The following is a 22,066-nucleotide window of genomic DNA, read 5'->3' as shown; positions in this document are numbered from 1 at the left end:
TTTTTAAATGTGGTCAGTTTAACCACAAGAGCACTGAATGCCAAAATAAGGAAGCTTGCTCAAAGTGCAGTGGCGAGCACCGAACGTCGGATTGTACCTCGTCCATCCTAAAGTGTGTGAATTGTGTTTTGGCTAACACATCTAGGAACTAGAAACTACAGGTACAACATGCGGCTAATAGCTATGAATGCCCGCTGTTTAAAAACAGGTAGAGAGACGAATGCAACTTTCTCAATAGCAGGGAGGGGTGGAATTAGGGCGGTTCAGAGAGATTTTATATTTCAATGTTGCCGGTCTTTCATCTAACTATGCTATGTTTCGTGAGACAGTAGAAAAAGTTCAACCTTTGTTGGTCTTGATCTCAGAAACTCACGTGACCGAGGAGGAAGCATTTGAGCAATATTATATAAAAGGTTATAGGGTAGTGTCGTATTTATCACATTCACGTCACACAGGAGGTATTGCAGCTTAGGCCAGAAGTGATATTGTCCTTAAAGTGATCGTAAACGAGTCATTAGAAGGCAATTGGTTTCTCGGTTTAGCGGTTTCTCGGGGTATGCCGGCAGGAAATTATAGCATATTGTATCACTCACCTAGTGCAAGTGATTCAAGGTTCGTAGACATTTTGGAAGAGTGGTTTCTGGATTTTAGCAAAATGAACATTGTCGTCGGTGATTTCAATATTGACTGGGTGAATGTTGAAAAATCTGTGAAGCTGAAAAGCTCAATGGATTCAGTAAATATGTTCCAAAAAGTCAACGAATTCACACGAATTGCTAGGCAGAGCAGGACATTGATTGATCAGGTTTACAGTAGTATTGACTCAATCAAAGTCACTTCTGATCCGTTATTGAAAATATCGAATCACGAAACACTTGTTTTGATCATAAACGATGAGCGTTGTAAAACGGTTCAACGTAAAGTTAAATGCTGGAATAGGTACTCGAAACTTGCTCTTTGCAACAATGTGTCACAAGGCTTACAGTATGTCGCGTCCAACTTGGATGAAGCAGCTACAAGTCACGTTGAACAATGCTGGATGGACCACGTTGAAAAATGCAATGAACACCTTGGTGGAAGAAAAGACAATTGTTTCAAGAGAAACTAGTAGGTGGTATACTTTGGATCTCGCACGTGCTAAACGGAAAAGAGACAAAGTGTTTAAAAAATTTATTAGAACGAATAGAGATAATGATTGGACTGAGTATTCTACACTCAGAAATTTATACAGTAGAAATCTTAAAAACTCACGTGTAAAACCTCAAGTTTTATCGATTTGAACTAAACGTTGAACTTAAAAAAAATAAAAGGCACAAAATCGCAAGGCAGAAGAATTAACAGAAGGCTGAAGGTGTTGTCAGTACAACGATCCGTAAACGAATGATCTTTATTTTGACATTCAGATTATCGCACAGTTGTCACGGTGATGGTCATATTCTGATCCGGCATATTGGGCACTATGGTCTTATCAGAGGTCAAATCTCCAGGATATTACAGCTCGGCTATCCTGACAAACAAATTGACCTCAATTTGAGCGGCTTTACTGTAGAAATCTTCAATACTTATTGAACAGAGCTGGCATGAGAATAACTCACATACTTTCAATCACAATTGCTTTTCTGACCAACATCTCCTCCGGAAGTCTTGCTGAAGTTTACAGAAGTTACAGCCAAGCATAAGAACAATGTCGATCAGGATGAACCTGAATACTGAACGACACCACGATGATTGTTGTTCAACAGCTCAGTAGGCTACAACCGGTGCCACAGCACTCGAACATGACGCGGCGGTAGAGGGTGGTAGCGGGGTCAATCCATAAAGTGGCGGAAGGCAATACACACGATGAATCGGAGGCGATGACAACACGGCATGCGGTGCACATGCAATAACAGAAGTGATGCGCGAAGCTTTTCCAGTATTCCAAGTATGAGCGATGATGAAAGAATAGCCAGCGGCCGTATTCATACTAAATGGCGGCGTCGTCATTGTCGTGCAACATGAACAAGATGGCGGCCACACAAAATGCAAATGCTGGATGGCTGGTGTCTATGCGGTTGCAGGGATCGAGATCGTTGCGGCTGGTGAATCTGGCCATCTACCCATGAGGCAAATCGTGCCTAATCATCGAATTTGCTGCCTATACCGGCAAGCACACACAGAAGCTTCTCGTTTTTGCGCATCGTGATGGCAGATGGTAGCGTCGTCTCACACACAAACACACAAACTCTTTGATACACAATCTTGTGCCGTGCTGGATTGGACAGAAAAGCAGGTGCAGGCGATAAGACGTATCCCACTTCTGAGATGTAAAACCTCGAGTTTTATCGATTTGAACTAAACATTGAACTTATAAAAGGCACAAAATCGCAAGGCAGAAGAATTAACAGAAGGCTGAAGGTGTTGTCAGTACAACGATCCGTAAACGAATGATCTTTATTTTGACATTCAGATTATTGCATAGTTGTCACGGTGATGGTCATATTCTGATCCGGCATATTGGGCACTATGGTCTTATCAGAGGTCAAATCTCCAGGATATTACACACGCAAAAATTGCAATGAGATATATAAGCACAAAGGAGATAGCAGAGAATTGTGGAAAGTGCTAAAAAGCATGTTAAGGCCAGATGAAGCACATGTCTCTATTGTTAAATTTACCGGTTTGATTGAATCTGAAGACTCCATCATATGTAACAAGTTTAACTCGTTTTTTGTCAACAGTGTTTTGGATATAAATCAAAACATTGATGATGTTAATGAGCCTTATTATTTGTCGCATAGAGAAACTCCACGAAACCATTTCAGATTCCAAAAATAACTCTTAGTCAGTTAAAGATTATTTGTTTCAACCTGAGAAAAACCACAGGTATATGGAACGTGAGTTCAACAACCATACAGGATTGCTTTCATGTGACAGGAGATGAACTTTTGATAGTGATAAACGAATCTCTAGAGAGTGGAATTTCCCAAAAACATGGAAGGAATCATTGATAATACCTATTCCTAAGGTGAGCGGAGCTGCCAATGTGGAGGATTTTCGTCCTATCAACATGTTGCATGTGTTCGAAAAGGTGCTGGAGACAGTAGTTAAGGAGCAATTGGTTCAGTTTCTGAATGGAAGCGAGCTGTTGATCCGAGAGCAATCAGGATATCGGCAAGGACACTCTTGTGAGACTGCTCTGAATCTTGTACTGGCGAGGTGGAGGGTGTTGATGGATCGGAGAGAATCGATAGTTGCTGTTTTCTTGGATCTAAAACGGGCATTTGAAACAATATCTAGGCCATTATTGCTTTGTACCTTAAGGCGTTTTGGTATTGTGGGGAGGGAGCTCAGTTGGTTCGAAAGTTATTTAAAAGAAAGAACTCAGAGAACTTTATTTGGTAACTCTGTATCAGAGCCTATAGAAAACACCCTTGGTGTTCCACAAGGTAGTGTTCTTGGACCAATTTTGTTTTTCATGTATATCAATGACATGAAACAGGTTTTGAAGGCTTGTGAGATCAATCTTTTTGCTGACGATACTGTTCTGTTTATCTCGCACAAAGATATCAAGCAAGCAGAGTCTCTGATTAATATCGATTTAAATGCTTTGGATGGATGGCTGAAGCACAAAAAGCTGGCATTAAACATTAACAAGACTTGTTACATGGTGATGTCTGCGGGTGTATTGGACGAACCTCCATCTATTGTGATAAATTCGGAACGAATCGAAAGAGTTAGACAGGCTAAATACTTAGGGGTAATCCTAGATGACAGGTTAAAGTTCCTCGCTCACATTGACTGGGTCATCGCTAAAGTGGCTAAGAAGTGTGGAGTAATAAGTAGATTGGCGAAGGATGGCAACAAGGGTCAAATTAAGAGGCTTCAAAGGTTGCAAAATCGCATCATGAGGTTAGTGCTAGGATGCGGTACGCCGACCACTGTTATGCTAGATATCTTCAATGGATGTCGGTAGAGCAGAGGATTGTATACCAGACCATGCCCTACAAACAACGAGCGGAATATTTTATCATGGTGTGTGTAAAAACCTAGAGTTAAGCGGATAATCGGTGTAAAATACACGGAGGCGAGAGCGCGTTTTGGTTTCGACACAGTTTTGGCACTAACACAGTTACACATGTGGAAATGTGTGCGTTCATTTTCGGCCAGCTCGCTCAGTTTGATCTGCTCGCAGCGCTGTGCTGATTTCGGTGTCTCGCTTGCACTGCTGCATCGAAAGTTCCTCTGTGTGCTCTCGTTCTTGCTACCACACGAAATCGTCAGTACAGCTCAAGGATCGGCAGCGAGCGGCCGCACGTGCGTCAGCCTAAGTCCTGGACGATTGATGTTATGATTTTGTAAAGTGTTCAAGTATTCAAGGGTTGTGCGAATTCAAATAAAGCTGCGCGAATGATTCGTTATGCATGTTATGTACATCGCGCAGCTTCATTTCGTACCTTTTTTACAGAAATCAACGTGTACAAAAAGATCTATGTAGATATTCGGCCATTTCAACGTTTGGATCGATGGAGCGATCAATTTTATTTTAGTCAAATATTGTGTATCAACTTACGTTAATGTGTGAAATCGTGTAAAGTTAAAATGTAAATGTTTAAATAAAATGATGAAAAAAAGATCTACGCGTGTTTGTGTTTTTGTTTAGCTTTAGATAACAAAAAAAATCCGCAGCGAGTGTGAGCGTTCGCTGAACGAAAGAAACGCACACAGCGCAACACGAAAGAAACAAACACAAGGGTAATTTTTATCATGGTGTGCGTAAAAACCTAGAGTTCCCTACTAGCAATGAGAATGAAAAAGTGTGCGACTTTCAGGCGAGGGGCATGTAGAAGCATGGGGAGACGGTTGGAAATTCGCGGAATTGCTCGGAGGCGCGAGCGTGTTTTGGTTTCTACACAGTTTTTGCACTCACACAATTACACATGTGTGAATGTGTGCGTTCACTTTCAGCCTGCGCGCTCAGTTTGGTTTTCTCGCAGCGGCATGCGGGTATCGGTGTCTCGCTCGCACTAGTGCAGCGAGTGTTCCTCTGTGCGCTCCCCTTCTTGCCACCACACGAAATCGTCAGTTCAGCTCAAGCGTTCGCCGTGAAAGGCTGCGCGCGTGTTAGCCTAAGTCCCGGGCGATCGAAGTTTCGCTAAGTGTTGAAGTGTTGTGCACATTGAAATGAAGCTGCGCTTTTCTTTCACCATTTATCTTAAATGTGTGATATGCGCTGCTTTATTTCAATGTTTATTTTTGCTGTATCGAACATCAACAACGGGATCCACGCAGTTTGACGGCTCTTTGAAATACGACGATTTTTTTATATTAAGAATTTGTGTGATTTTGTGGCAAGATTGTGTGAAGCTATGTGTGAAAATGCCCCTTTATTTGCAATAAAAGTGATAAAATATAAACCAAGTTTGATGTGTTCAAGTTTTTGTTTTGATTCGGGTGTACCAAGTCCGAATGAAGGAAAGCGCACAGCGCGCTACGAAAGAAACGAGCGGGAGGGGGTGTCAGTCCAGCGCAGCGCAATTCGCTGGAATCAAGTGGGAGGGGGTACCAGTTCAGCGCTGCGCAAGCCGAAAGAAACGGTAAGGAAGGGGTATGAGGAAAATACTATGAAACAGCGCGAGCGAGCGTTCTTTACAGCGAGAGCGCCTCGTGTATTTTAAAGGCAAGCAAGAGAGCGCATTCTCTCCGTGGTAGCGCTCCATCCGCCATTTTTAATTCTCAGCCCAAAACAACGGACTTCGGATCCGTGCTTGGGCCGGACCCCCACCGCGTGTTTCTACCTACCCCTCGCCTGAAAATTTCGTTCTCTTTGTCTGTCGGGTTAAGCCGATGGAAGATCTTCGATTTCCTAGGCTTAAAAAAGGGGGCGGGAACGGGTTCTACGGTTCTCTCCCGCTCCCATACAAAATACACGGTGCGCTCTCTCAATGCTCGCGCCCATGTGCGAGCATCCTTTCGTGTGCTTGTGTTTGTTGCTTTCGTGTTGCGCTGTGTGCGTTTCTTTCGTTCAGCGATCGCTCACACTCGCTGCGTATTTTTTTGTTATCTAAAGCTAAACAAAAACACAAACACGCGTATATTTTTTTTTTCAACACTTTATTGAAACATTTACATTTTAACCTTACACGATTTCACACATTAACGTAAGTTGATACACAACATTTGACTAAAATAAAATTGATCGCTCCATCGATGCAAACGTTGAAGTTGTCTAATATCTGCGTAGATCCTGTTGCACACGTTGATTACTGTAAAAAAGGTACGAAAGGCACGCCGGACTGACATTTATCACGGGAATCTTAAACAGAACCATTGGTTGTCCCGAGTTGCTTTCAAGGATTCACCTCTATGTTCCTGCCAGAATACTCCGTCGCCGGCCAATGCTGGCAGTCGCTGAAACCCGAACAACCTTTGGCTCTCGCAACCCCCTTTTTGTATGTGCCGTCTACTAAATTCAGCTGACGATATCTATGAGCCTGGAATGATGATAACGGTATTGATTTCATTTTTAAGTGTTCGGAATGCGACCAACAATAATTATATATAAATGTTCTGTTCGTTATCTAATGTCTATTGTTAACAAAATTTTACTCGAGAGGGCTTTATAGTGCATCGATTAATAAACTCTAAACTAAACTAAACTAAACCAAAGAAAAAATAGATACTACTATGCGTTTACTATGCGTAACTTCAGTTTCAAGCTAAATTATCACCTACCTTCTAGATTCTATAATCGAGTGATACAATCAAGAAACACGGTTGCAATCCACGGTCGGTAAGGATTCTAACCGTCTTGCATGCCAACACTCTGGATATTTGGCAAAACTACAGTTCTAACGTAGCGGTTGTTCGCACTATGGCGTCCCTCACTGTATGTAATTTCATAAACCAAAAATTTTAAACCAACACGTATGCACCCATTTTATAATATGTTTGTTACACCATACATTAACAAATATCGGTGTTTTTAATAGCAGATGACAACGTCTCGATCGACAAAAAGCAGCTCAATATTGATAACAGAGCTACTTGTCTCGCGCCATATTTCTACTACATCCGAAACAGTGGAATTATCCAGTTTGTTTAAGAGCCACATTAATGCCAAACTATACAAAATGAAATTGAGCACATTTCAACTTTTCTTTAATGTATTGAAACAAAAAAAAAAACAAGTAAGTTGACTGGGTGAACTAAGCTACTTTGAACTACCCTGCGGCCAGATAGCACTTTGCATTTTTACATTTGACACGCCGTTGTCAAAATTTTTACGGTACGGTATGAGAAGACGCCAGGGTTTGCCAATCAGATGGAAGGCTAAAATTGACACAATTGAAATTGGCCATAGCGCACTAGCCCGAGACCTGTGGATGCCCAATTACACAGGTAATTGGTTTAAGTTCTTTCCTAACACAGATCTAAATCTAAGCTTCTACTTCCTCATTCATTCCTAACTCCTTTTTCATTATCTCTTCACACTGAAATGTCTGTTGTACTCGCAAAATATTTACACACAAAGTACTACATAACAACACATGCTGTCGTTGCACAGCTCTTTGATTTTATTATCATATAATAAATGAAATAAATCAGACGAATAGGCACAATAAAGTGCTGGAAGAGATAACAGTCACTCAGTGTGAAACAACCAAAAAAGAACGTCACTGAAGACATCTTCCTTGATAACGTTTACGCGCGGGATCGTTCAGTATCGTGGGATTGACATGACCAGCCAATTACGGTCTGGTAAGTTTGCAGCTCGGGAAGTTATCCGACGTTTAGACCTGATTAGGTGCATACTAAATGATTGATTGAATACCGATTGACTACAACTATCCCTGCGCTATGCTTGTATTTCTTCTGTTGGCTATTGCGAAAACTCACACGAGACGAAGCATAGCTGCACGAGCAATCCAAAACAATTCAGTCAAAATGAACTGGCAATCGTAAATAGGAACCAAACATTAAATAGATTAAATGAATATTCCCCTGTTTTGACTAGTAAGACAAGTTTTTATTGATAGTAAAATGTTTGTACCGTGTGCAATGGATGCTCTTATGGATTCGTAATGGGTTTGAATGCGTTTTCTTTCCTCATTGTTTGAACAATTAAGCTTTAATTTTTTACTCTTTTAGTGTTAGCAATGCCGTTGTTGGCAAAATTGAAAAAAAAACCGAGCAAAATTTTATAATGAAAAATTATCCTAACTACTCACTTGTTTTGAAATATGAAGAGACTTATGAAAATATTAACAAGTTTTGTTTTATTTTATTTAGTTTTTTATGTGACGAGCGACGCCAGCACGATAACAGATACACAGACTGCACGGTTATGATAACCGTACGCAAAACCTTAGCCCGATTGGGATAAATGTTTGTCACCGTTTCGGGGTTTCGTCTGTGGCCTGCTGGGACTACCAGCGATCGTCTAACGAGCTAGGCCTGTGGCGTGGCGGGTTTACAGTGTCGGAGGCTCTAACCGAAGGCCCTAAGAATAGATGAGGCCCTCTGTATATGATTACCGGGGGCTACCAAGCATCCAAGGTTCGTCTAGCACGGGCCCCAACGTCCATCACCCACGTGGCCCTCCTTACTAATACAGTGCCAATATTCTACCAACTGTTATACAGTGCCTACCACAGCTATATGGACAGTCGTTTTTTGCGATGTGCGGAAAATCCGTTAGAGATAGAAAAAACAGTGAATGTATGAGTTGTGCAGAGTACTATTTCAGATCTTCGTATATTTTTTCCAATTTTTTTCAAACGTTTTTTCACGACTTATTACGAAAATACAAATTTATGGTCGTACCATAACTATAAAGACACTTCGAAAAACTGTTTTTTTGTGCAAACTAACGCATTAAAAAATCGTTCAAAAATATAAATAACATATTCTAGAATGGGTTTACAGGTATTTTTTTTAACGACTTTTAAAAAGTGTTTTATAACTTATTCTAAGGTTTAATAAGTTTTATAGGAGTAATTATCAAAATGTAATTTGGAAAAATATCAAAAATTTAAAAAAAAATCGCCTATATTTCTTTTTAAATCCAAATCTATGCAAAAAGATTTTTTTTAAATTATGAGAACCTTATCGATTTTGTGAACAATGGTTCAAACTGATCCGACCAAACAAAAGCGACACAAAAACCTCAAAAACGATTCTTTAGCAGAATCGTATGATTTGCTGCTGTGTTCGATCATTTGTTGAAGTATGCGTGTGAATTCTAATGGCTGTTTTGGTTGATGTGTCGTAGTGTGGGTGAAAAACTACGTATCACAATCGAATCCACTTATGTCATTCGTTCGTCCAATATGGCCTTCCCGCCAAACCTACAAGCCCTCCTAGTCCCTATACCCATTTTGAAATAAACACAGCACGATCGTTACACAACCCCACGAACACAACACAGAAAATTGTGGTTAGCCTGCCAAAACAATCTTGAAAACAATCACCAAAGAATAAGGAGGTCTACTTATAACGTAGTGCTACCCACAGCGGCAAACACCAAGGGCATAGTTTGTGCACTATATCTTATATCTAAAAAATAATATAAGTTGAAAGATACGATGATTTATTACAAGAATACTTTATTATTATGATCATCACTGGATTACACTTGCTTGCGGTCTGGTGTTGTGTTGTTCAATGCACCACTCTCCTTCACCGGTACATGCATGCAGCCCTTCGAATCGAGGAAGAACGCGTTGTACAGCACAGTTAAAGCTTGCTAACACTTCTTTAATTTTATTTTTAATTCGCTGTATCAGGTTTTCATCAAAATTAGAAGAAAAAAAAATTGCACTTTATCTGCAACAAAATTTGGTTATCTATAGCACAGCAGGCGAGAAAGAAAAAGCCTGACTGATGCCAGCTGTGCGCACCAACACAACAAATGGCCTAATGCATGACGTCATTCGAGCATAGCCGAGCCTCCAAGAAGTTCAGTGGAAGGGGGCCTGAAAGTTTGGTTGGACCGAACTGCTTTAGGCGAGAACAAGACGACTAGAGAATTAGAGCGCGATATACCCTAAAACCCCTCGTATTGTTGGGCCCATGATTTGATAGTAGATGTTTATGCCATGATGTTTAATAGTAGCTATTCCAATTGTCAAGAACGACTAAATTAAAAATGTGTGTGTTGTAAGTGTTTGTAAAAAATGGTCATTGATAACGGAATAGTCAATACTTAGAAAAAAATTGGAACACGATTGCAAATGTTATTGAAACAGTAACATTTACCAAAATTGTAAATAAGGCAAAAATTTGGAAGGATTATGAACCGACATAAGATTTGAATAGAAATCAGTACCAAAATAGCAACTCGGCCTTATAGGGCAATTATAAAATTATCACAAGAGAAATGTTTTGCTTTTCGAGATGTTTGAATGAAATATTTCCTGCATTCAGTATACATATATGAGTTTCTGTTGCGTATCGCTATAACCGGTCCAAATTTACTAGTGAATATAAACTAACATAACACAGGGAGTATATAACATGTGATTACATACTCTCTTACTTATCCGGCGCTACTTTTCGGTATTGGCCTGCCACAGGTGTGTTCGAAATCCGTTACCCCTGCCTTAATAGCGGACGCTCTATGCCATTCTGTCTCCTCAAATTGTGCATACTACGTCTCCTTTTTTCTTGTTGACGATCTTTAAGGAGGACTTTACGGGCTGGGTGGTCCGTTTCCTTGCGTACAACATGGCAAACCCACCGGAGCCTGGCGAGGTGTAATTACTTAAACATAATATGTGACTGCTTAAAATTAATTTTGTTTATGTAATTAACTTACATTTTCATGATTCTATTAATCAGTGTCCCATTACATTTTTTGCATTCTATCTCTTTTCCAGATTAAAAACAAAGTTTCAAGTAAAGTACAAGGAGAGAGTTACTGGAGCGGATTTATTATACGAGGATCTACTGTATATTCATATAAATTATATAGTTACACAATGATAATGCTGATGTGTTTAGTAATTTTGTTATTGTTTTGCTGTATCTTCATAACTTTGTTGAGCCGACACAAAAAGCCTCCGGGACCATATGGTTTTCCATTCATTGGATGCTTAACATTAATTGACCCTCTTAAACCATACGAAACTTTTTCTCGACTTGCACGACAATATGGTACTACATACGGGTTGTGGATGGGACAAGTTTATACTGTAGTACTAACTGATCCTACCTTAATTCGAACCATTTTGTCAAAGGATGAAGCCACCGGTCGAGCACCCTTGTTTATTACACACGGTATAATGGGAGGTCATGGTAAGTAAACAAGCACCATTACAGGGTTTTCGAGGATTATATAGACATGTTCAGCGAGTTTTAGATTCGTTCAGGCATATATACATACTGATTATAATCCCAGCCAACGATTTCCGAAGGCGCCCCGTGTAAAAAAAAATTACTTTAAGCTTTCCTTAAGTTTTTACACTAGCAGCAGCTAAAGTAAAAACTTTCAGCACGGCACAAACCGACGCACACATTCAAATGCTTGGATTGCTGGTCCTGCTTACGCATACATTTGTATTTATCCCTCCCCTTATATTTTCGGATTGCTGGTTGTAGTAGTGACGCTTTTTCTTTTTGCTTTATGCACACTTTCGCATGCTATTTATTGGTGTTACTCTTTCCACATGCGTTTTGGCACACTCACACTCTGTATACGGCAGGATGCTTCACCCCTTCCAAATGCTGCGGTTGCTTTCTGTTACCCTTTCTCTCGTTCTTCCCTCTACCCTCTGCGCTAGGACATCCTCGACTGGTGCTGCGCGTGTTCAGCCGGCGCCTGTCTGGAAATGACGTCACGGACTGGTGCTGCGCATGTTTAGCCGTATCCTAGGCGTCCTTGAAGTGCGCTCTTCTACGAAAGATCAGTAATGAAATCTGTTGATGAAAATTAACCAATAATTAATCCATGTTTTTTATAACAAACTAAACAATATTTTGCACATAGGATTATAGAAACGCTTACCTTTATATTTTAAAACCGGACACCGTTTTCCTTCTGTCGATCGTTTTGCTGGATGTTGGCAACCGTCGATTAACATGCGCGTGCACTGTAACTTTTTAGACGACAAGCGTAAGTTGAATGTATCCATTGAAGCACACACGAGGATAAGAAACTTACCTTAGAAATTTACAAGGATAAATCATTCCATATTTGAAGAAGAAGGAACACGGCACAAAACGTAAACGAGCAAAGTACGGGGCACAAGAAATCACACATCACTCCAACACATCCTTCCACAGTGAAAGTTCTGGACAGACTGAGGATGCCTAACACCCGGATGAGCGCGATAGCAGAAAAATCATGGGAGATCGAGAGAGATGTGTAGTCTCGGTTGAGCGGAATACGCATGCAGATGCATGCGTGTGTGTCACTCGAAGGATATCGGTTTCCCCTTCTCCCGTTTTTCGTTCATAGGCCACACGATCGGCGTTGTGCCGTCCAAAATCTAGAGAAAGAAGACATGCTCTCTCGCTTTGGCACACAGGAAAGTTTTCCAATAGCTTCGGTTTTGCTGGTTGGGAAGGTGCATGCGAGAGATTTTCTGCCGACAGCTCAAGCTGTCGGAAACGCGCAAATTTAAACTCACAAAGAATTTAAGTCACTGTCTATGTGTGTAATTGAGTTTGACATAAGTTTATTAACACTCTCATCACTCATATTTATCCCATTTTCAACAAAATTATGGTAAAAAATGATTTTAAAGAAGTGCTGAATCCGTTTGTTTACACTCACTCCGACCGCCGGTTGCTTCGACCAACTGTCAAACACACAGATGCTAGAACAAAAATGTCGATGAAACTTTCATCAATACGAATGGCGAAAACGATACCGATTTTTCTCCGGCTCGACTCGAGTGCTTCCGACGGAATCGAATGTCATTCGAGTAAAATAATAGGCCTGATAGAAATGTTCGGAAGTAGGCGTTGACATGTTCAGCAAATCTGTAGTGCTGTCATTTGTTTTGTTTACACCCTGTGCCGTAGCGATTAATTTTTCATTCTTAAATGTCCTAAAAATAGCCAATAATCATTCTCCAAGCTGTTTAATACATGATTTAGTTGAAACAAACATATTTTTTCGAAACCGTGTGTTTACCTCCTGATGAGAACAGTGGCGGATTTAACGGAACGCGGACTGAGCAGCCGCGGGGGCCCCATCTATTTAGGGGCCCCGTGGATGGTAATACCAGCATATACAACAATGTGTACAGTAGTCTCATCCAGAACGTTTGTGCCCAATAGGGGCCCCATGGACGAAGAAACTCATGCCTGGTGTTTGGTACATGGTGTCTAAAAATGATATCGAGCTAGCCCTTGTTTTTTTTATTATTTCGTTTCATAGACTTGAAAAAACGATCAAGTATAATTCGTAATTCGTTGTTAGGCAGTGTGTTAGATTGTCGTCAAGAAGTTTGTGATCTAGGCGTTACACTGGACTTTAGTTTAAATTTCCGTTTACACGTTGACAACACTGTTAACAAGTTATACAAGATATTTTATCTTTCGACAATTCCGATAATGTAGTCATGTCTTGTCTTGGTAACAACCGATGTCGGTAAAGGCCTGCCTGTACCCACTTGTGGGCTTGGCTGTCAGTGACTAATTGATTCCCCCCCATAGCAGGATAGTCAGTCCTACGTATGGCGGCGCGATCTATTTGGGGATTGAACACATGACGGGCATGTTGTTAAGTCGTACGAGTTGACGATTGTACTACGAGACCGGCCTAACGACCAACGCATTTAAAGAGATTATTTTATTAAATTCCAATTTTAATACGGATTAAATTCCAATCTCCAACCATTACGGTGAGTTTGATTCAAAGCCAATTGTAATATTCCCCCCCCCCTCGACACCAACAGGGGGCTTCAACTCCTTTTACTGCTTAGGGCCCCCAACACCCTAAATCCGTCACTGGATGAAAATGATCCAAACTGCAGAATGATCCTAAAAGTGTATGCAGTATTAGATGTGATAATTACATGTGCCTATGTTGTTGCTTGTTGAAGCAGTCACTCACTGAAGAAGTTGCTGGAATCCAATTATATTTTCCGCACCGAGTCTGAACTCGTTGGGAAGCGCCAAGACAGGAGGATTTTACCGTCCGACTTGGCTTGGAACAGACAAACAACTTAGTCTTTGAGTTCTTGTGCTTGAAAGTCGATTTATTCATGCTTATTCCTAACTTATATACTAATTTTCTGCTGATCGATCGCGATCAGCAGTTTTTATTTGGTCGATATTGTTTACATTAGATTTGCTTACAATTGTTTTCGTTCGGTCGGTCAGTTCCCAGGCCGTGATGACCTAATTATGCGGCGCTGTCATCAACATCCTGACCCCCGTAATTCCTCGTAGAGGGGTTACTATTTGGTGACGGTTTAAACGGCGGGGGGCGTAAAGTGTACATTTTAGCTCGTACTTGTTTGATAATAAATGCTATGGTTATTCCTAATATTAAAGTGGCGACGCAGGCTATTGTACTTGTAATTATTATGAGATAGAGCTGATCCCTATTTGTTTCTTCTTTTTGCTCTGCGCTTAAATTCAGTATTTTGGCCAGCGGCTTGAAATACATTTTTGTTTCTACAGCTTCAATTTTCATGGTTGGCTGGATTTCTATGTTCTTGGTCTGTATTTTACAGTCTTGGCTAAGTGTTATTACCCCAGCTTGATACGCGGGATGTGTCAGTGTTTTGTTACATTTGAGGTATATTTCGTTAGGATGAAAAGAGTAGTATAGGATTTTGTTCGGCTGGGAGAGCTTTACAAATTTGGTTATTGAGTTTTTAATTGGTTTTATACCACACAAGCATTCTGTTTTTATATGTCTGAAAGATGAGGATATACAATCCAAATCTCTTCTAACGGCTACATCTGAGGACACGTGATGAGTGCTATTGTATCGCGTAATATCTGTAGGGTATATATAGTGTATTTCGTTTATAGCTATTACATTTTCATCTAAGTCCAGAGTTGTAAAGTTTTTTAGGTTTGGTATTACAGTGATATGGAATATTTCGAATCTCTCTTGCGAAACGATGACGTTTTCAATATGTACTATTATTTCTCCCCTAAATAACTCTTTGCTAGAAATTCGGGGGTGGTCTAGAATTATATACCCATCGGGTAACCTTGATTGTATCTTCTCGGAAATTTTCGTCGAGTCGAATATGCTAAGGGGCTGGATTTCTAACTCTAGATACCTTGTCGTAATGTATTGTACTATGTCTTCAGCTAGCATGATTGTTTCTGTGACATGCTTTATAAGTACGTTTTTTTTTTGTTTTCATTGAAGCTTTTATTAAGACTCTTAATACCTTCGTTCATGTGGTCTATTTTCATATTAAGTTCGTTTCTAAGTCTGTCACCCTGCTTGATTTTATGAGTCATGTCTTCCGATATATGTTTCAATTTCTGGTCTTCAGAAGCTCTAAAGAGGGCTAACTGTTCGTCAATATCGTCTTCTCCAAAAAGAATACCTTTCAAAAATCCAAATATGCCGCTAGATCGTTTGGTTCGTCTTTTTACTGCAGGCTGTGAGAGTTGAAGTGCGTGTCGAATGTTTTGTTGTAATGTCAATTTCAAATTTAGAAGATTAGTGTCCATGTCGCTCAGTGCCTTGAATACTGTGGTCACCTCTTTCTCTATTGTCAGTAAAGTCTCTGTGTCATTTTCGGGGTGTATTTTCGTGTGGAAGGTTGTTTCCCACACACCCCTTTTCAAGAGAAGCGTTCCTTCGTGGTCGAAGAATATACCAGCTTCTTCAACTGGTTTAACTGAAAGATTGTCTGTTAGTTTCCATGCGGCTAACAGGCCTATAATGCATAGATACCGGGCCATTATAAGGTTTTACGAGATGCTTCCTCCTTTTTGCAGGAGGAGTTTTTAATTGTTCAGCTAATTTCTTGACGTAGGCGATGTTGACCGGTCTTTTAACTCCCCACGAAGGTACGTCTGCAATTTTCTTGCCCTTTACTTCTAGTACTGATAAGTTGATAACAGGGCGTTTGTATTCGCCGTTTTCAACTTTAATCTTTGCGGATCTAACTTGCCCGTCTTTAGCGGGATAAACTTCTACTGCCCGGCCCTTTAACCACCTACCCACGCGTTGTTCGTCTGGGAAGACGACTATGTCATCAGGTTGTATTGGGTCTGAGCGTTCTATCCACTTTTCTCGTTTGGCTAATGTTGGGAGGTACTCCTTCAACCAACGTTCCCAATAGTTTTGGGTGATAACTTGTGCCTTCTTCCAGTTGTTTGTGCTAGCTTCAGCTGCTGAAATCCCGGCTGGCGTAGGTTCGGCCTCTCCGGAACACCCTATCAAGAAGTGAAACGGTGTGAGAGGTTCGTCGTCTTCAGTTTCGAGGGGGATGTGAGTAAGAGGTCTATTATTGAGAATAAATTCGATCTCGATAAAGACCGATCTTAATACTTCTTCTGGCATATTATCATTATTTGGCAGCAAGCTCTTGACCTCTCGGACCATTCTCTCCCATACACCTCCAAAGTGAGGCGCGGCCGGGGGATTGAAGTGCCATTTGATACCGTTGGTTGCACATCTTTCGATGAGTTCCGTTATTTGCCTGTTTGCCCCAACGAAGTTTGTACCATTGTCACTGTATATGTGACAAATCTTTCCACGCCTATGCTGCACATTTTTTAGGCACATTATGAAGGAATTTGTACTTAAGTCTTTAGCGATTTCTAAATGTATAGCGCGCGTTGTCATACACGTGAATATCGCTCCCCATCTTTTTTCTACCCTTCTTCCGATTGACACTGTCATGGGTCCAAAGTAATCTACACCTGTATGGGTGAAGGGTTTTTTGAACACAGCGGCTCGGCTTTCTGGAAGGGGGGCCATCATCGGGGCAATGGGACGTGCGCGTTCATTTTTGCAACGCTGGCATTTGCTGATCACACTTCTTACCACGGCCCTAAGGTCGATTACCCAAAACCTTTGCCGGATTGCCGCAATAACTGCTTCCATCTTTTTATGCATGTAGCGTTCATGATAATGCTGTATGATCAATTCTGTCACGTGATGCCTCTTGGGTAATATTATGGGTTGTTTCACGTCATCGGAGAGGTAGCATATATTTGCTAATCGTCCCCTTGCTCGTAGTAGTCCTTCTATTACTTGTGGATTGAGATTCTTTATTGTGCTATTTTTAGAGACTTGTCCATTGAGTGAAAGCTGAACTAAATCATCTTCGTATATCTCCCATTGTGCCTTTTGCAATAGGAGTTTTTCTGCTTTATCCAGGTTTTCCTTTTCTACTATCGGGGAAAATGCTAATCGCTTGACCTTGCTTTTCAAAAATTCTATATATTTTAAATTGATTGCCAGTGATCTCTTCAGTCTTAGCCAATTTGAACACCATTCGGTTTTTATAAAGTTGAATGTTCTCTTCTCTATGGTTTTAATCATAAGATTTGGACGGATTTCTTCATGAGTAATGATTAGCTTGGGGTCCCTATATTCAATTTCCCTTTGTTTAAGAAATACTGGGCCATTCAGCCATATAGATTTTCTTGTAACTACCTTGTTGCTTCGTCTGCAGGATTACTTTCGGAGGAGACCCACTTCCATTGACTAGCAATGGTAGTATCTAAAATCTCTCCAATTCTTACCGCCACAAATTGTTTGTACTTTTGTGGATCGGCATTGATCCATCCTAGGACGGTTTTGGAATCTGACCAATAATAGTCCCTATCAGTGGTAATTCTTAATTCCTCCTTAACAGTCTCGGCGTGTCTGACTCCGAGTACTGCTGCTTGATGTTCCAGCTTAGGAATTGAGAGTGGTTTTATTGGTGCCACTCTCGTTTTTGCCGCCACTATGTTTACGTCAATCCCCTTTTCTGTTAATGTTCTTAAGTACACTACTGCTGCGAACGCTTTCTCCGAAGCGTCAACGAAAGTGTGTAACTCAGTTACTTCGATATTGCTAGCCACCGAGTAGCATCTAGGTATTTGTATGTGTTCTAGTTCCTTTATTCTTTCCTTCCATCTTTGCCATTGTTCCATTATGCGTTCTGGTACTGGGCTATCCCAATCCAGTTCTGTTTTCCAAATTTCTTGGATGATGACCTTCGCTTGCGTAGTATAGTTTGCCGCTAGCCCCAATGGATCATATATTTTCATCAAGTAGGCTAGCATTTCTCTTTTTGAAATTATGGAACACGGGGTATGCTTAAGCTTATACCTTAACACATCGTTTGTTTTGTCCCAGTATTGCCCCAAAATTTTCTCAAAATTCATATCTTTATTAGAGATGTGCAGCAGCTCTTGTTGTGAGGATCTATCATCTGGGATGCTTCTTATTACCTCCTGACAGTTAGAAACGAAATTTCTCATAAAGAAATGCGCTCTATCATGTATGAGGCAAACCTCGTTAATAGTCTTGATTGCATCATTGATAGTCCGAAAACTATCAAGATAATCATCAACATAGTGGTTTTTTACTATTGCTTCCACTGCAGTGGGGTATTTGTCTTTATATTTTAAGGCGTTTTCATTTTTAACGAACTGGGCACAAGCAGGAGAGCATGTGGCACCGAAGGTCATGACGTTCATAACGTATACTTGGGGTTCGTTGCGTGGATTATCCCTGAATAAAAATCGTTGAGCCACTTGATCTTCTTTGCGGATCCGTATCTGATGGAACATCTCCTTGATGTCCCCTGAACAGGCGATAGGGTATTCGCGAAAGCGGATTAATACTCCAAAAATTGACGTAGTGGCGTCTGGTCCGGACAAGAGAGTAGAGTTAAGTGAAATCCCTTCGTTCTTTGCAGCTGCATCGAAAACCAGTCTTGGTTTTGGAGTTGGCTTATTTGGATTGATGACCATAAAATGGGGAATGTAATTGATCTTTGGATCTCTATTCAGCAATTCAAATGGTGTTAGTTTACGAGCGTAACCTTTCTGAACATAATCAGTAATTTGATTTTTATACCAGGTTTTCATCTCGTCATTACCTTTCATTTTCCGTTCTTGACTTTCGAGCCTTCTTAGCGCCTGTGCGTAGCTGCTTGGTAAGGATACATTGGGATCTTTTCAAAGTAGGCCAATCTCATACTGATTATTTGTATATTTCAGTGTGTCATTCATTACACTTAGGACTCTTTCATGGTCCTTTGATTTTGGGGTGAATTTAGTTTCCCTTACGCCAAATTCTTCTGTTGAAAAAAACCTTTTCATCAGGTCCCTCATTGACTTTTCTTCCTCCTCTTTCTTATCCTGTATTGTGAAAAGATGTTGATTTTCTTTTGCATCACCATTTCTGCACTTTCCAAATACGACCCAACCAATGCGTGTTTTGTGTGCCACTGGTTCATTGGGCGCTCCTGATTTGGACTCCACAGCTTGCGTGTAATAAGCATGTGGAAGTCCTAACAGAATGGTGGGTTTAGCATTTTTGTAGCTTGAAATATTTAGCGTCTTTAAGTGGGAAAATTTTCTCTTCAACACGTTTGCATTGATGCTTTGAGTGGGTAGGTCCAGTTCATTTATTGTCCTAATGTCCTTGACATAAAGCAGCCTGCCGTTTGGACCTCTGAGTTTCAGAGATACCGACGTGCTTGTATCCTCTACCTGGTTGCATCCATTTATCCACGAAAGTGTTAACGGCTTCCTTGGGCCATGCAGATTTAGTTTCTGTCTTAGGCTTTCTGTCATGAGGCTCGTTGAGGATCCTGGGTCTATCAATGCAAATGTTTCGATGGAGTTGTTTTCGTTATAGACAGTTATTGGCAGAACTTGAAATAGGTATTGTTCCGAGTTTTGATGAAAATTTAAATGTGCTTTTGACGCCGTGCCCATTGAGTTGAATTTTTCTTCATGCAATATGGTGTTGTGTCGTCGTCTACAACCATTCACTGTACACTGCGGCCTTGAGCGACAGTTAATGGTCGCATGGTTAGAGAATTTGCAGCAGTTAGTGCAAACGTTTTTCTCCTTCAGCATTTTCCATCTTTCGTTTACTGAGGCATTCTTTAGCTTGTAACAAGATATGGTTTCATGAGGACGGCTGCAAATTAGACAGCTTTTATTTGAAATTTGATGGCTGGCTGAATAGTGAGTATTCAGCCTCGCCGGTCTGTCTCTTTGACCACCTTCCATAGCAAGAAGTGTGATCGCCACGTCTTCTGTTGGTTTCAACCATTTGCTGAAATCTTTCAAGGTTTTGATTTTGTCACCTTCCTCGTTAAGTGAATCTCTGAGCCACCTGGTTTTAAGGTCCGGAGAGAGTTTTGCGACCAGATCTGTAAGGAGCCTTTGGTCCATCAAGTACTCCGTTTGGTTCAACATGGTCATATTTTCCACCATGTTATTCAGTGCGTTACAGAACTCAATAATCGAAGATGGATTTTCCAAAGATGCCCGTTTAACCACCATAAGGTCTTTTAGTAAGGCGTTAAAAATGCTAACTGGGTTGCCATATAACCTCCCCAATCTTTCCAAGATTGCATCCACGTTACTTGGGTTCAACATCAACCCGCTAACGGATCGCAATGCATCTCCCTTAAGGTGAATTTGGAGCCGTGTAAGGTTTTCCAAATTCGTAAATTTTTCTGTTCGAGTGGTTTCTTCGAACAGTAGTTTAAAACGAGGCCATGTTCTATAATTGCCATAGAAATCCGGAAGTTTTAAAACTGTCTTCTTGCGTGGAGCAAAACCCAAGTTTGCCATTTTATTTACGTTTGTTGTAAGTGTCTGTAGGTCGTCTTGTAGGTGAGTTGTGTCGGATTGGTTATGTATTTCTTCATTTCTTAATATGTCTTCTAGTCTTTCGATTTCCTTCTCACACCTTTCGTTTTCTTCTCTAGTTCTTTTTTCCGCTTCAGTTTTTTCTTTTAGTAGCCTCTCTGTTTGCATTAAGGCCTCCCTATTTCCCTTGCGTTCCTCAGCTATTGTGTAGCATTTTGGACACACATATTTTTTAACGGGACCTTCTAGCTTCAGACATTTGAGATGTAACCATCTGTCACACTCAATACAATTAACTTGTGTGTCCCACTCATCGGGGTTCTTGCATAGCTTGCAATTGCCTTTCGGGTTGCTTTTAAATATGATATCCATACTACTCACTTTGCGTAACCGGTGGATAAAGTAACTGGGCTGTCGCTGCCTATCTGGATGGGTGTCGTCGTGGCGTTGCTGCTCTTACAACGCCCCTGCTTATCCTGCTCGAGGTCGTCTTCAGGTGATCCCCCGCGGTGTCGTCAGTACCCCTGTCTTCTGGTCGCCTTCAGATCCGCTGCTTGGGTAGTATTGCCGCCACGCTTTTTCGTTGGATAATCGGGTCTTCCGGGGCGATGACCATTGGCTACCGATCACCGTATCAACACACGTCAATAAGCTGGACACGTACTACTCCACTAGTTCGCACTCTTATCAACACCTTTATGTTTGTGGTTTCCCGGAAATGCTAAAGCCGGATACGGTTTAGCTCGAAGATTTCTTTTTTGTATGCACGTCCCGTATTCTTACACTCCCCAACTGTTGATCTTTTCTTGATCCGCACATTTACTTGTGTTGTTGTAATTGGAGTACACTGCCGGTGCTTTACGGGAACGTCCGTAAACCGCGGTCGTTAGCGTCTTGTGGGTTTTACTACGTTCTCACTGCGAATGTGTGCCACACGCGTAATCGTTTACACTGCACTTTGTTACTAGTACGCTACGTAATGATTTTCGATCAGATGTTCTCAGGTCGTCCGTTTTTAAACGCCCTTTCTGAGGTTGCGTTTCACTGCACACACACACCCTTTTTGTTTTGTTTACAAACCTGTGGTACGACCGAAACGATATAGCGAACGTCGTTTTTTTTTTTTACCACCGGTGTCTTTATTCAATCACAATATATCGGTGATCGTACGGCGCCTTACTGAATTCTGTCTCTGTGCCTTGGACTTCCTAAGCACTGTTTCAGGCGTTTTTTTTTGCACTCGTTTGGTTTGTTGCACTTTACGTTTTTGGCTACTATTATACATTCGCGATGTTTTCCGCTTTTACGAACCTTCCTCCGTTGG

The 22,066-nt window shown here is 41.0% G+C and overlaps 2 protein-coding genes across 11 annotated transcripts in view; one reads left to right on the top strand and one right to left on the bottom strand.

The window, feature by feature from the left end:
- The window catches only part of LOC120948058 (cytochrome P450 306a1-like), a 101,458-nt gene that overhangs the window by 66,041 nt on the left and 13,351 nt on the right, over positions 1–22,066 (top strand). For 4 of the 7 annotated variants that reach the window (XM_049605235.1, XM_049605233.1, XM_049605234.1 and 1 more), the window contains one exon: positions 10,860–11,277. The exons of 1 other annotated variant lie outside the window; for it this stretch is intronic. In XM_049605235.1, the coding sequence (XP_049461192.1) occupies positions 10,962–11,277 (316 nt within the window). In that variant the 5' untranslated portion in view covers positions 10,860–10,961. Of the gene's footprint in view, positions 1–10,665; positions 10,786–10,859; positions 11,278–22,066 lie in introns of those variants that run through there. 2 more of the 7 variants (XM_049605237.1, XM_049605238.1) reach the window with 2 other exon arrangements.
- Positions 11,284–21,879, bottom strand: LOC125906437 (uncharacterized). Of its 4 annotated transcripts, none has more exons than XM_049605225.1 (3): positions 12,143–21,879; positions 11,987–12,077; positions 11,284–11,898 (listed from the first exon to the last, which is right to left on the bottom strand). In XM_049605225.1, the coding sequence occupies exon 1, from the start codon at positions 21,112–21,114 to the stop codon at positions 19,090–19,092; it is 2,025 nt and encodes a 674-aa protein (XP_049461182.1). In that variant the 5' UTR covers positions 21,115–21,879; the 3' UTR covers positions 11,284–11,898; positions 11,987–12,077; positions 12,143–19,089. The 4 variants fall into 2 exon arrangements, with proteins under 4 accessions (XP_049461182.1, XP_049461184.1, XP_049461185.1 ...); XM_049605226.1 differs by having other exon boundaries at positions 11,987–12,071.

This window comes from Anopheles coluzzii, chromosome 2 (assembly GCF_943734685.1).
Source record: "Anopheles coluzzii chromosome 2, AcolN3, whole genome shotgun sequence".
Classification (NCBI taxonomy): domain Eukaryota; kingdom Metazoa; phylum Arthropoda; class Insecta; order Diptera; family Culicidae; genus Anopheles; species Anopheles coluzzii.
Note: the sequence above shows the minus strand (reverse complement) of the source record. Positions and strands in the feature narration are given on the sequence as shown.

Coding starts and splice junctions, on each gene's coding strand:
- LOC125906437 (XM_049605225.1), bottom strand. CDS start 21,114: ATGGATATCATATTTAAAAGCAACCCGAAAGGCAATTGCAAGCTATGC.